The sequence below is a fragment of the Salarias fasciatus genome, chromosome 18 (assembly GCF_902148845.1).
Source record: "Salarias fasciatus chromosome 18, fSalaFa1.1, whole genome shotgun sequence".
In the NCBI taxonomy this organism is placed as follows: Eukaryota; Metazoa; Chordata; class Actinopteri; order Blenniiformes; family Blenniidae; genus Salarias; species Salarias fasciatus.
Window position 1 is genome coordinate 2,064,261 of NC_043762.1, and position 11,818 is coordinate 2,076,078.

At 41.0% G+C, this 11,818-nt stretch overlaps 1 protein-coding gene across 1 annotated transcript in view; it reads right to left on the reverse strand.

Moving 5' to 3' along the window:
• Nucleotides 1–3,126, reverse strand: part of paxip1 (PAX interacting (with transcription-activation domain) protein 1) — an 11,944-nt gene extending 8,818 nt beyond the window's left edge. Inside the window, exons 1-3 of the mRNA XM_030115689.1 lie at nt 2,949–3,126; nt 477–611; nt 348–391 (exon numbers count right to left, since the gene is read on the reverse strand). Of these exons, the coding sequence (XP_029971549.1) occupies nt 348–391; nt 477–611; nt 2,949–3,029 (260 nt within the window). The 5' untranslated portion in view covers nt 3,030–3,126. The remainder of the gene's footprint in view (nt 1–347; nt 392–476; nt 612–2,948) is intronic.
• Between the last annotated feature and the right edge of the window lie 8,692 nt (nt 3,127–11,818).

Here is an 11,818-nt window from a genome sequence, read left to right on the forward strand (position 1 = left end):
CCACCATGGTTATGGAAATCACAGCTTCTCTTCTACTGTTTTCTAAAGGATTCCAGCGAGTGTAACGAGTAGAGACTGAGTGTCAACAAGTTTGGATGAATGTGTCACAAATGTAGAATGTTGGGAAACAGTTAAAATGAGTTCAGTCTGTTTTGGAGACGGATATTTCAAATAACTTATATGTTCTGTAACGTTCAGAAACCTTCAGCTTTTCTTCAGTTAACTCTTTATTCTGAATCTAATACTCATTGTGATTATAATATTTCCAGTTACAGCCCAACATTTCATACAAGCAGCAAACTTTCCAGGCATTGGGGTGGCAGTTTGACTCCACGGTGAAAGGATACGGTAAGAGATCTCCACACCGCACCGACAGGATCACCCAGGACGGCTGAAAAACAAAGTGAGCTGCGGATGAAACACTTCGTCTCCGTTTGTCTTCCTTCACAGTGTGAAAGCGTGAAGACAGTCGTTACCTTGACAACGGGCAGGTCGAACACCTCCCTGGACTCGCCCACCTCCGGGTTGTCCCCGTCCTCTGCGATGATGTGCGTGGCCAGAGCATTGTAGGACACCTCCTTCCCCTTGCCTGCTTTCAGCAGCTGCACCACCTGAAACAGCGGCGGAGGAGTCAGTCGGTCCAGACACGCTGCTTCCAGCCCTCTGTCGTCTACACGATGTGGTTAGAAGAGGTCTGGATCGGCTTTACTCAGAAACGGTTCATCAAATGACACGAGCTGCCGCGCCGCAATGCGGTCCAACTCAACCAACTCGAAAACACGCCACGTTGAAAAGTTGGCAGCGAAGCCTCACAGACCGGACGAGCACGGCTTTGACCAGAGTCATGCTGGGAGCAACGCTGCAGAGTTATTGAAAACCGTGTTGGAGGAGTGGGGCGTAGCGGGCGGACGTGGTCAGGCACCGCCTGCAGCATGAGCCGGTCTGCAGCCCATATCTCGAATCTGAAGCGCTTAATTTGGCCTCGCAGCACGAGCTGAAGCTGCATGCAGTCGCGCGCTTGTTAAGAGCAGCGAGGCGCATCGGGAGCGTTTTCAGCCGCAGCGCCGCTCACTACGTACTGCGACAGAAACAACAGCTCCAGAATGGTGGCTGCTGCTTCCTGCCGGAGCAGAGCTCACGACGGCCTCCAGAGTTTCCTGCTACGTCACAGCAGGACTCTGCACATCTTTACCTCACAGGAGGACGAGACTCACATTTCAGTTCAGTACAAAGACGTGCCACTCAACACAAATACAAATTCTTCCTTAGTGCATGGAGACTAAATGATTCAAAGATTAAATGTTTGGTTTAGTTTTTTGCTGTTTTTTTATGTTAAGTTTGAATGACCAGTTTCTTCTCAATATAATGAACATCAGAATTTATCAAATGGATTTTGAACCAAACCTTCCAAATGCTCCATGCAAAATACCAGCACACAACAAAGCCTGTGACAACATACGAGAGCCTTCTACAAGAAGATATAAGCGCTGTTAGCTCTACATAGATGTGGCGCTGTGATGTTTGTCTCTGTGAAGCTTTACTGCACATCACATCATCACATCGAGACCAGGTTTAACATTCTGGTGAGGACAGGTGGCGACAGCAGAGAATTCCAGTTTTTCTTGCAGGTTTAACACTCACCCTGATAAGTTACTGAGGAATTTAAGATCAGGTGCTCTGCAGGACATTCAGGGCTTATGACATTTATGAAAATAATCGCATTTCTCATGAAAAACGTTTTCCTGCAGTGACTTCGTATAAACTGAAACCATGAAACTAAAAAAATGTCTATTTTCATCCATTGTGCACAAAAATGTTATAAATGATTAAATTTCACATATAAAACCTCATCTTGTTCGATCAGACTGTGATACCTTATCAGATGTTAAGACATAGACAAAGAAATCCAGAAACTTTAATAGAACTGCAAAGCATTTGAAGCAGCCTTTGGCAGACGGAAAATGTACACAAAGCTAAAGAATGGCTGCACTGCATGAGATAAGCATGCAATATGCAAAAAGATGATAAACACTGAGTATTTATTCTTTTACTTTGTCTTTAAACTCCACAGGGCATGGAAGCATAATCCATCTGTTGTCAAAGACATAATACATGTTATACAGTGATAACTTTGTGGTACATTTTGCAGCTCTGAGCTAACCCTCTCGACCACCGAATCTAGAGTTTGTAGTATTATCACTTCTATTCCAAGATGCACAGAACTTCAAAACCCTGGCAGTGGATTGAGAATGTTGCTTCCTTAAAACGAATTTCCCTCAGGGATCAATAAGTATTTCAGTTGTAGCCTGTTCAATGTCCAGGCTGAGCAGCGCCGGTGTGTTACTGATCACAGACATGGAGGGTCGGCGGGATGTGACAGCTCTGACACGCACCTGCAGAATAAACACAAACAAGAAGAGCAAGGCGCGACTCGGGAACACTATTTGGCAGGAAGTGCTGCGCGGCTCCCAGCCACAGGTCTCCAATAACAGAGAGGGGGGAAAGCGGCGGCGCAGGCGCACTCATGAGGTCCCATGGAGCAGAATGTGGACATTAAATAACAGTGTAATCCCGAACGCGTCACTACGCATCTCAACAACCAACTAACAACACGGAGGCTGAAGAGCAGGCGCGCTCCAGACAAGACAAGCTAGATAATGTCAGCGCTAACACACCGATAAACCAGAGGCACAGCAAAGCTCCCAAACTAACAGCTAATGCTAAGCGGTAGCGCTAAAGGCGCACAGGGCAGTGCAGTCAACACGCAGCGCAGGCAGTTTCTAAAACCGCTCAGCAAACATGCAGAATGTTACATTAAAAGCAAAACGCCCAGCTCGTAATGTAGCATCCAGTTAGCTTGGCTGCCAGCTTGTCACTCAGGCTGAATGGGTTAGCAAGCTAGCATGCTACTAGTGAAAGCTAAAATAAGCTAACGTCCAGAGCCTCACCTTTTGGTCAATGTCCCCAACCACGTAGAATTTGACATCTTTGAAAAGTTCATCGGAAACCTTATTTTCCTCGCCAGACATGGCTGTGTGGTGAAAACATAGGATTGGATATCAATGAAAACTGCAAGGCTGAGAAAGAGTAAAGTGTCCCTGCTTGATGTGGAGACACTCTAGCGCCAAATCACTGAGCGCGCCTTGGACCGCTGCATTTTGAGAAGGTTAGGAGGGGAGTCCCGATATGATCACCGTTTAAAATTTAATTCATTTAACCTTATTCAACCCTATTATGAATTACACCACATAATTCTATTGCTAGAACATGCGTTTTGTCTAAAAACATCATCGTCCTATAATTTAATAATGGAAATCTCTACATATGTTATTGTACTAAACATGTAACCCCCCTCAGTTATGAGAGTTAATGTTTATATCTAAACGTGTAACGGAAACTTGACAGTGGCTGAGGACACTCCAGCGTTATTTGACATTTGGGTCAAACGACCTTAAAAAGTCACATTAACACACTAGCTCTTCTTCCACTAATGCGAGGCAATCTTGTATTTAGAAATTAACGTATTTAAAATGTTGTAACTCTGAAATAGTATAGATATGATTCAGTGGGGCGTCATAAAATGCCTGTAAAATATAAAAATCTGTGTATGATATGTTATGCATTACATGTAATTTTATGACAAATCTTTTGCATCTTCAGACACCTCTGTCTGTTATTTTGACTGCAATCGCCAAAAAGAAATCATCAATGCCAAAATCATAATTTATCAAGAATGATTACTTGCTCTGTAGTTTTATACACTCAACATGAAACTGTTTGTTAAAGAAAAGAATTTAAAGAAAAACCCTCATACACTCTACATAGTGTGCTGATAGAAATTTCTCTGAACCAGGGCCGGGTCTACGCAGGGGCAAGAGGGGGCCTGGCCCCCTCAAATAAATGTGCCCCCTCAAACTAAATCCCCCTAACCCTAACCCTAAATCAGTTATTTCCCACTTTTCACAAGTTGAAAACTAATAATATGAATAATATAGTACTAATAATATAGGGAATTATCAGAATTACTGTCCATTTATCGTTATCGAGGTGAGGTGCTCAATATATCATGATATTGATTTGAGGCCATATCGCCCAGCCCTCGTCTAACAACAATAACTACAATAAAACAAGTGCCAAGCATTTGAGACGACACTACTTTACAAGGTACTTGCTCAGTGTACCCGCATCCTAGTGGGTGAATTTGTCAATTAGACATGGTAAAAGGTGCTGGAGCACAATGCCCCCTCAACATTTGTGGCTGCCCCCTTATACATGCCTGGCTGGACCCGGTCCTGCTCTGAACAGGATTATCCTTTCTGTTTCTGGACTGCTGAGGACCCACGGGGAAACACGCAAACTCCACATGCACACAGATAGGCCCTGGCATGTTTTTGAACCCCAACACTCTGACTGTGAGGTGAGAGTGCCAACCACTGTACCACTGTACCACCCACTGCAGTACCTCAATGTCCTAAACTTAACTATCAGTATCGAAGATGCACAGGGGGAGTCGCGTTTCTCTCAAGGTCTACATTTCATTGCTCTTGCCACTTCTAGTGAAAAGCAGGTGTGTTTCCCCTGATCCCTCACACCCATCCAAACAGGCTGCACTCATCTGCTGAAGGATGTGTAATTCTGATTTTCTAACATGTCATTCCTTTTACAATTTGTTCCTGCAGTAGTTAATTACTTCTTTCATTAGCAGGTGTCAAGCCAGCTGGCACACACAGACACACACACACGCACATGCACGCACACGCACATGCACGCACACACACACACACACACACACACACGCACACCATGCACTGCACGGTGAATCAGGGGTGCTTCAGCTCTGAGACACCTTGACAAACTGAACTGCGGTGAGCTGAGAGCAGTAATTGAAGGATCTCTCTGACAGCTACATTAATGATGAAGACGGTCACCTCTTGATCTCCTCACTATGAAATTAACGCATCTCTTTCGACACACCTCTGCTCATTACGCACCACGTTGGTCTTGGTCTTTTCTCCCTGTCACCCCGAGCCCCCTGATCAGAGCGACTCTGGGCCACGGGAGCAGTAACTGGACGAGCCGTTTGACAGCTACATTACGCCGGTGCTGATCAGCAGATGACCATACACCTGTTAGATTTAGACATCGCTTTATGTATGGATCTGACATGATGTAGCCGATTGATTAAGGAGCGTTTACCCATGTGGTGTTTCATTTCACAGGTATGAGAGTTGTATCTTCATAAGTGGACTTGATGGCTTTTTCAACCATACTGGTTATTTCTGCTCAAATGAATGAACTTCAACGAATATTGAGGACACTGAAGGATTATTATACAGCTATTGGACATAAAGGTAAATATGAAATCAGATACAGAAAATAAACAGACTGAGTCAAAGCTGGTAGATTATAACAGTTCTGTTTAACAAGGGCCAATAAAGTTCCATTTCGAGAAATGTCATGTCAATGTCTGAATAAAAATACTGAAAAGGAAATGCAGAAATCTTACCAGATTTTCATGAAAATGTGCATAAATTAGTCCCATTACAGCCAATAAAATAAAACATATTAACTTATTAGAAAAAAATAATTCTCAAGCGAAAACAGTAAACTGTTGTTGTGTTTTGATTGTTTATCTACACGACAGCAGTGATGAGAATCACAGAAAGATTATGCTTTTTCAAATCAGCTCTTCTCTCCTGATCTGTTTAAACAGGAGAAACAGTGGTTCAATACAAGGAATGAAGACATGTTTGCATCATTCTGTTCTCTGCACACACACTGTTCTAATAACACCGACGAGCCTGACATGCAAACTGTATTTTCAGCACTGACCATGTAAATGGAGTCTTAATCTACATTTCCATTAATGCTAAGATTATAAAAGTTTACATTTTTTACTGGTGTTGCTTTTTATTCTTTCTGGTTTGGCTTTTTGATTTAAAATTGAGTTCGTTTCAGTTTATTTCAGTGCAGATTTGGAGGCTCGTATTAGGTTTAGACTTATTACTTTTTGGTTTCATTACAGGTTTTAGTGAGTGTAAGGACTTCTTGTTCTTGTTCTTTAAGTCAGATGCAATACTGTCTGGAAAAGTCTTGAATGATAAAAAATCAGTCAAAGATACATTTATTAAACATGTATTCACACAAAAAAGCTTTAAGAACAGAACAGATACAAAACAGTTTGTTGTGAGTCTGAGTCCACAGACCAGTGAGTTTTTCTTAACAATGATAACTTTGAATTCTGAAAGATGCTGCTACTCTGAGTTCGAAATGTCCGCTGCTTTTCTGTACTTTTCTTGTTGTTGTTAGACATGTGCACTCATGAAAGTTTGTTGCTGTCCTGCAAAAATCTTTTCATTTAATCCTTCAAAAGTTAGGAATAGATCAGTGGCTCGCTGGACGCCATCCCAGCGGAGGTTAAAGGCAGGAAAACATCACACACGCTGTTAGAGCCTCCAGTTAGCCTCAGATGCTTAGGCTACATATGAACTGCTTGAATAAAACCTACATGTGCACGGAGAGCACATGCAAAAGGACCTGAATCTGAAAGATTCTAGCGGTGGAGTCAGCTTTACCATCACACCACCCTGCAGTTAATCTTTGGTGATGAAAAACGGTGACATGAGTTCAGTCTGACGACATCCTTTTACTGCTTTCTCTTTCTGATGTTTGTTCTTAAAATACCTGGAAAATGAAGCAGTTGTCATGAAACAGCGTGCAGTGATATTCACATTTTTATATTACATGTGGACAATGTGCTCATTGTGAATCTGAGGGGATCCAAAGCTTTTTAAAAGCTTCATTTTCAACACAGTGATGAATCACAACTTCACAATGGATGATCTTTTGTGGTCATTTTTTGTAAATAACAGCGGGAAGCCACTGAACTGTCAGAGGATGGAAATGTTTCAGTAAAAGAAATGCCATCGTCTCTACATTAAGCCATTTTAATGATGCTTTGTCAAGCAAAAATCATTACAATCTCCAAAAACTGTCCTTCCACAGCAGGTTGTTTGATGCTGCTGATTCTGCTTCATTAGCAGTAAATTAACTGTTTCACTGATCTACAGAGAATCAATCAGGGCTCACGTTAATTTAAAAAAGAAAAATAAAAGTTAATAATTGCTTTGTGAATTTTAATCTTTATTGTCATGTGGACTGAAGTGGATTCTCTGGACGGCCCACTTTGGTCCTCCGGCTGTACCTTTGACACCAGTGTTAATTTTGTCAACGAAAACTTAAACGAAAACTATTCGTTGACGACCCTTCATTCCGTGACTAATTTGTGACGAGAACGTAAATTTAATAAGTAATGAAAACAAAAACTAAAACAAAATCTCTGAACATCATGAACTGACGAGTAAAAATGTGACGAAAAAGCTGCCGCTGGCCGCCGGACGAGCTGGGTTATTACAACCATCCTCACGCCGGGCTCACTGACTCCGGTCCGGCTCCAGTCCGGCTCCGGTCCGGCTCCGTTCTGTCTCCGATACGGAGACGCAGCACCGCAGCAGCACTATTTATTGTTGTGCTTCTCTTCTTCTTCTTCTTCTGTGATGTTTTACAGCAGCTTGCATCCCGTTGGTTGCATTACCGCCACCTGCTGGTCATTATGATTGGAGGTTTTTTTCTTGCAGGCTGTCATTTGTTGTAAGAATTTACAGAAAGAATCTGAAGTTCATATATTTAAATTTTTTCCAACAAGCCATAGATTTTCATATTTATGATACAAGAGTTATGTGATACATTCTAAATTTAAATATCTAAACATAATTAAAGATATGCTTACAGTGGAGTTTTTACAACCGTGACATGTATCCTTTTGCACTTCTGCTACTGTGGTTTTATGTTGTGTTGTTTTTATGTGTATATGTATGTTGATGTAGCACTTTGCACTTTGCCCAAGACAAATTTCCTACTGAGACAATAAAGTTATCTACCTGTCTATCTATCTATCTATCTATCTATCTATCTATCTATCTATCTATCTATCTATCTATCTAATTTACTACAGTACAACAAAACTGTCAAATTTCATCAAGACTAAAATTAAGACTAAAACCAAAACTAATTTCCACAGACTAAATTCTAACTAAAACAAAACAAAACTAAAAAACTAAAATGTGACTTTAACTAAATCAAATCTTTGGTGAGTGACTAAAACTAAAATGAAATGAAAAATTCATGTCAAAATTAACACTGTTTGACACCTGACAGGAAATGACACCCTTCAGGCAGGACACCATAACAGCAGCTGCACCACTGTTAGTGGAGATCGGTGTGAAACACCTTCACAATGTGTCACATGCTGCATGATTTTCAGCTCTGTGGAAGATAATAATCAGCATTACAGTCATCGACAACATGCAAGAACCCAGACTTACACACATGACCACGACTCTGGGTCTAAATATCACCTCTTAAAATGAAATGAACTCTCAGAAAGCTGCAGCTGCAAGAAAAAACAGGAAACAACAGACACAACAAGGAAGATCTGTCCGTTTCAAGAAAACTGGTGAAGAAATACGTTCCACTGACCCTCAGCTGTGAGTGTTGAATAAAGGTCAGAGCGGATGTCTGCCATGTTTAACACCTAAAGAGCAAACTCAGTTTTCAATGTAATCACATCTGAAGCTGCAAACTGGTTTAATTTTTTTAAACTTTAAATATTTTTGTTATTTGACCTATTTTTACTCAATCAGTTTTTTGTAAGTTAGTTTTAAGTCTGGCTTTAAATTGTTTTTTTTTTCATGGCATTTTAACATTTTTAAACATTTCAAAGGACATTTTAGCCATTTTTAGAAATCTTTTGTTGAACAGTTTCACCTTTGGTTCATTTTATCAGTCTGAATCTATTTTCTGCTATTTTACATTTCATCCATTTTAAGGGTTTTTGTCAGTTTTATCAACTTCCTCTGGATTTTTTTAGCTGCTTTACCTCTTTTAACGGTTTATCCGCTGAAGCTTTACTGAATCTGGTCGAGCTGAGAGGAGTGCCTTTACATGTGATTTAAAAATAACACAAACTCACATGTAGTGTGTGAGAGTGTGTTTGCGTGTGTGTGTGTGTGTGTGTGTGTTTTGCCATTATCAGGCCATTAAGGAGCAACAGGACATTTTAATTGAAAAAGAGAGAATGACCTCTAAGAGCGGCGGAGGGGGGAGAGGAGGGGAGACAGGCTAATAGAAAACTTCCCCAGGGTCTCCCTGGCAGTACTTACTGCCACCCACATTCAATCAGCAGCTTCAGATTAAAGAGATGGAAGAACACAATTTTAATTAGGGCATTTTAAAACATGGTTTTCAGCAGGAATAATTATAGCGTTTGTGAAAAGATGACAGAACGTGGTGTGAGAGGAGATAAGAGATAATGATGGTCGTTCTGCATCAATCGAGGTCACATGAGAGTAAACCTGCATGTTCCAGCTTTCTGCTTCACTTTATACACTGAATGTCTGGACCTTCCCTGTCCTTTACAGATGATTCATACAGACGGATATTAGATAACGATGAATAAAACAGTTAGAGATCACTCAGTGGTGTAGGCAGGAATGGTCACTGCTGCTTCCACTGTTTGGTTCCACTGATCAGATGGTAAAACAGATGGTCAATCTCTCAGGAGAATGTATTTCTACAGAGACAGGTGATTGAGTAAAGTAGCTAAACAAAGCTTGCCATGCCAGCAACTCTGCTTGGTGGCAGCCATCCATCCATCCATCCATCCATCCATCCATCCATCCATCCATCCATCGATAATCTTTCAATTTTGAAGTGATCACTGATAACAAATTAGATATTCATACCAAAAGATAACTGAGAATCTCCGAAGAAACTAATAATTGAATGGAGCTGAGCTGAGTTGAGTCAAATCAAATCTGATCTAAAGAAACTAAAATGAACGAGGGAAGTTGACCGTTTTCACAGTGGGGTGGCTGGACTCCACTCTCTCCATACATTAAGTTGGACCCATTTAAAATAAAAATATGGGAAAGCCAGACTGCGCTCAATGAACCTAAATGGAATTTTTTTGTGATTGTTTTGTTTTTTTTAACTGCACTCCAACCTGCAGGCCAATAATAATGCTGATAATAGGTTTTGTTTGAAAGCAGCTTTGAGGCCACCCAATACCGAGAGAATAGAGAAAATACAAAGAGCAACTGATACAGAACAAAAAGGACAAACAAGACTGAATGTGATGATGTGTTGCAGTCAGTGGTGGAAAGAATTACAAAATCTTAGATTCTGTCCATTTACTGTATCGACCACCTGCTAGACGGGATACTGAAGTTTGACAGAAGTGCTGGTGGGTGTGCAGAGTTTAGCTAAAGCTAAAGCTAACAGCACAGGCTGATGTTTCCACCTACTCAGACACAGCTGCACCACATTGATGAGTGACTTTACACTGATACATAAACAGTGGAGCACTGACAGTGACCTCTGAGCCTCAGCTCCGCTCGCCTTTCTTCACATCCTGGGAGGACTGAAGTCTTCCTGTCAGTGATGAGGAGGTGAGTCCGGCTCTCCTTCCCGTTTTCGTGTTAAATCGGTGTAGCTGGATTTCACCAAACTGCTGGCTGAGAAAACGGAAGCTGAGAGTCGTCACCGTAAAGAAGGTGTTTTGAACTGAATCCCTCCAAACTGAACTCAGACGAATTACATCAGATTAAAAAATACTACATTAAATTGCCTGATGGAAGATGGACAGATGAACCGAACTGATGTGAACTGAAAAAAGATGACTCAGACTGAATTCATTCTTTGAATTGGAGCTAATAGAATATGAATATAAATTCACCTGAACTGAATTGAAAAAGCATATTTTAAGTGAGTTAAACGGAGCTGAAGTGAGGGCTGGGTCCCTCAGCCCAGCCTGTATTTAAACAGCTCCGGCTGTTCTCTATCGGTCAGGTCTGAGTGTCGAACTTCAACATTTTAGTGAAGCAAACTGAAAACATCACCATTACCCGCTTTTCTCTCATAATTGATGAAGAAAACTGAACTGAAGTGTTTTTCATGTCCTCTGTCTTTGTGAAGTTGTCCTGCATCGCCTGTTTTTCATACTTCCTGTTTTATTTTGATACTCACCTCTCTGGCCTCCATCCATACACACTTCCCTCACATTTTGGATTTTTCTTGTGTTCAGACTTTACTCCTGTCTTGCATTGCTCTGATTTATTTGAACTTTAATAAACTCATTGAAATGTTAGAGCTGATTTTAGGTTCTTCCAGCGACACTGTCGATATATTGGTCTGAATGAATTCCTCCCAGTGTTGAACACACACAAAGGAAACATCTTTTACATTCAGATGGAATCACAGACCTCCACACAAGTTTTACAGTTTGTCTAGGACATCTCATATTTTATTAATTCAAGGAATCAATGAGATATTTCAATATGAAGAGAAGAGTAGTCATATAAATTGAAAGTATGTATTAATAAAACCACTGAGCGCTTTACGCACACAGATGAAACCATGTCCTCAGACTAGTTCTGCTTCATGAATAAAGTTTTTTCTACCTGCTGCAGAAATGGCATCTTTTACCAACACAGGAGTCTTTCAGTTGTATTGTGTTTTTATTTCTATCAATCATTGTTGCCTGTATGCACTGAAACACTGCGATCTACTGAATGGATTAATAAAGTGAAATAACAACATTCACCACATGTTCTAGTTTGAAAAGCCCCTGAATGAATGACCTGTAAACCTCACACTGACCCTCTGTTAAATATAACGTGATTAAAACAAAGAGAGGAAACCTTCACTAAAGCTGAGACTTGAACTCTTCTGGGCCTTTTCTCGCCTCCTTTTCCCAAAC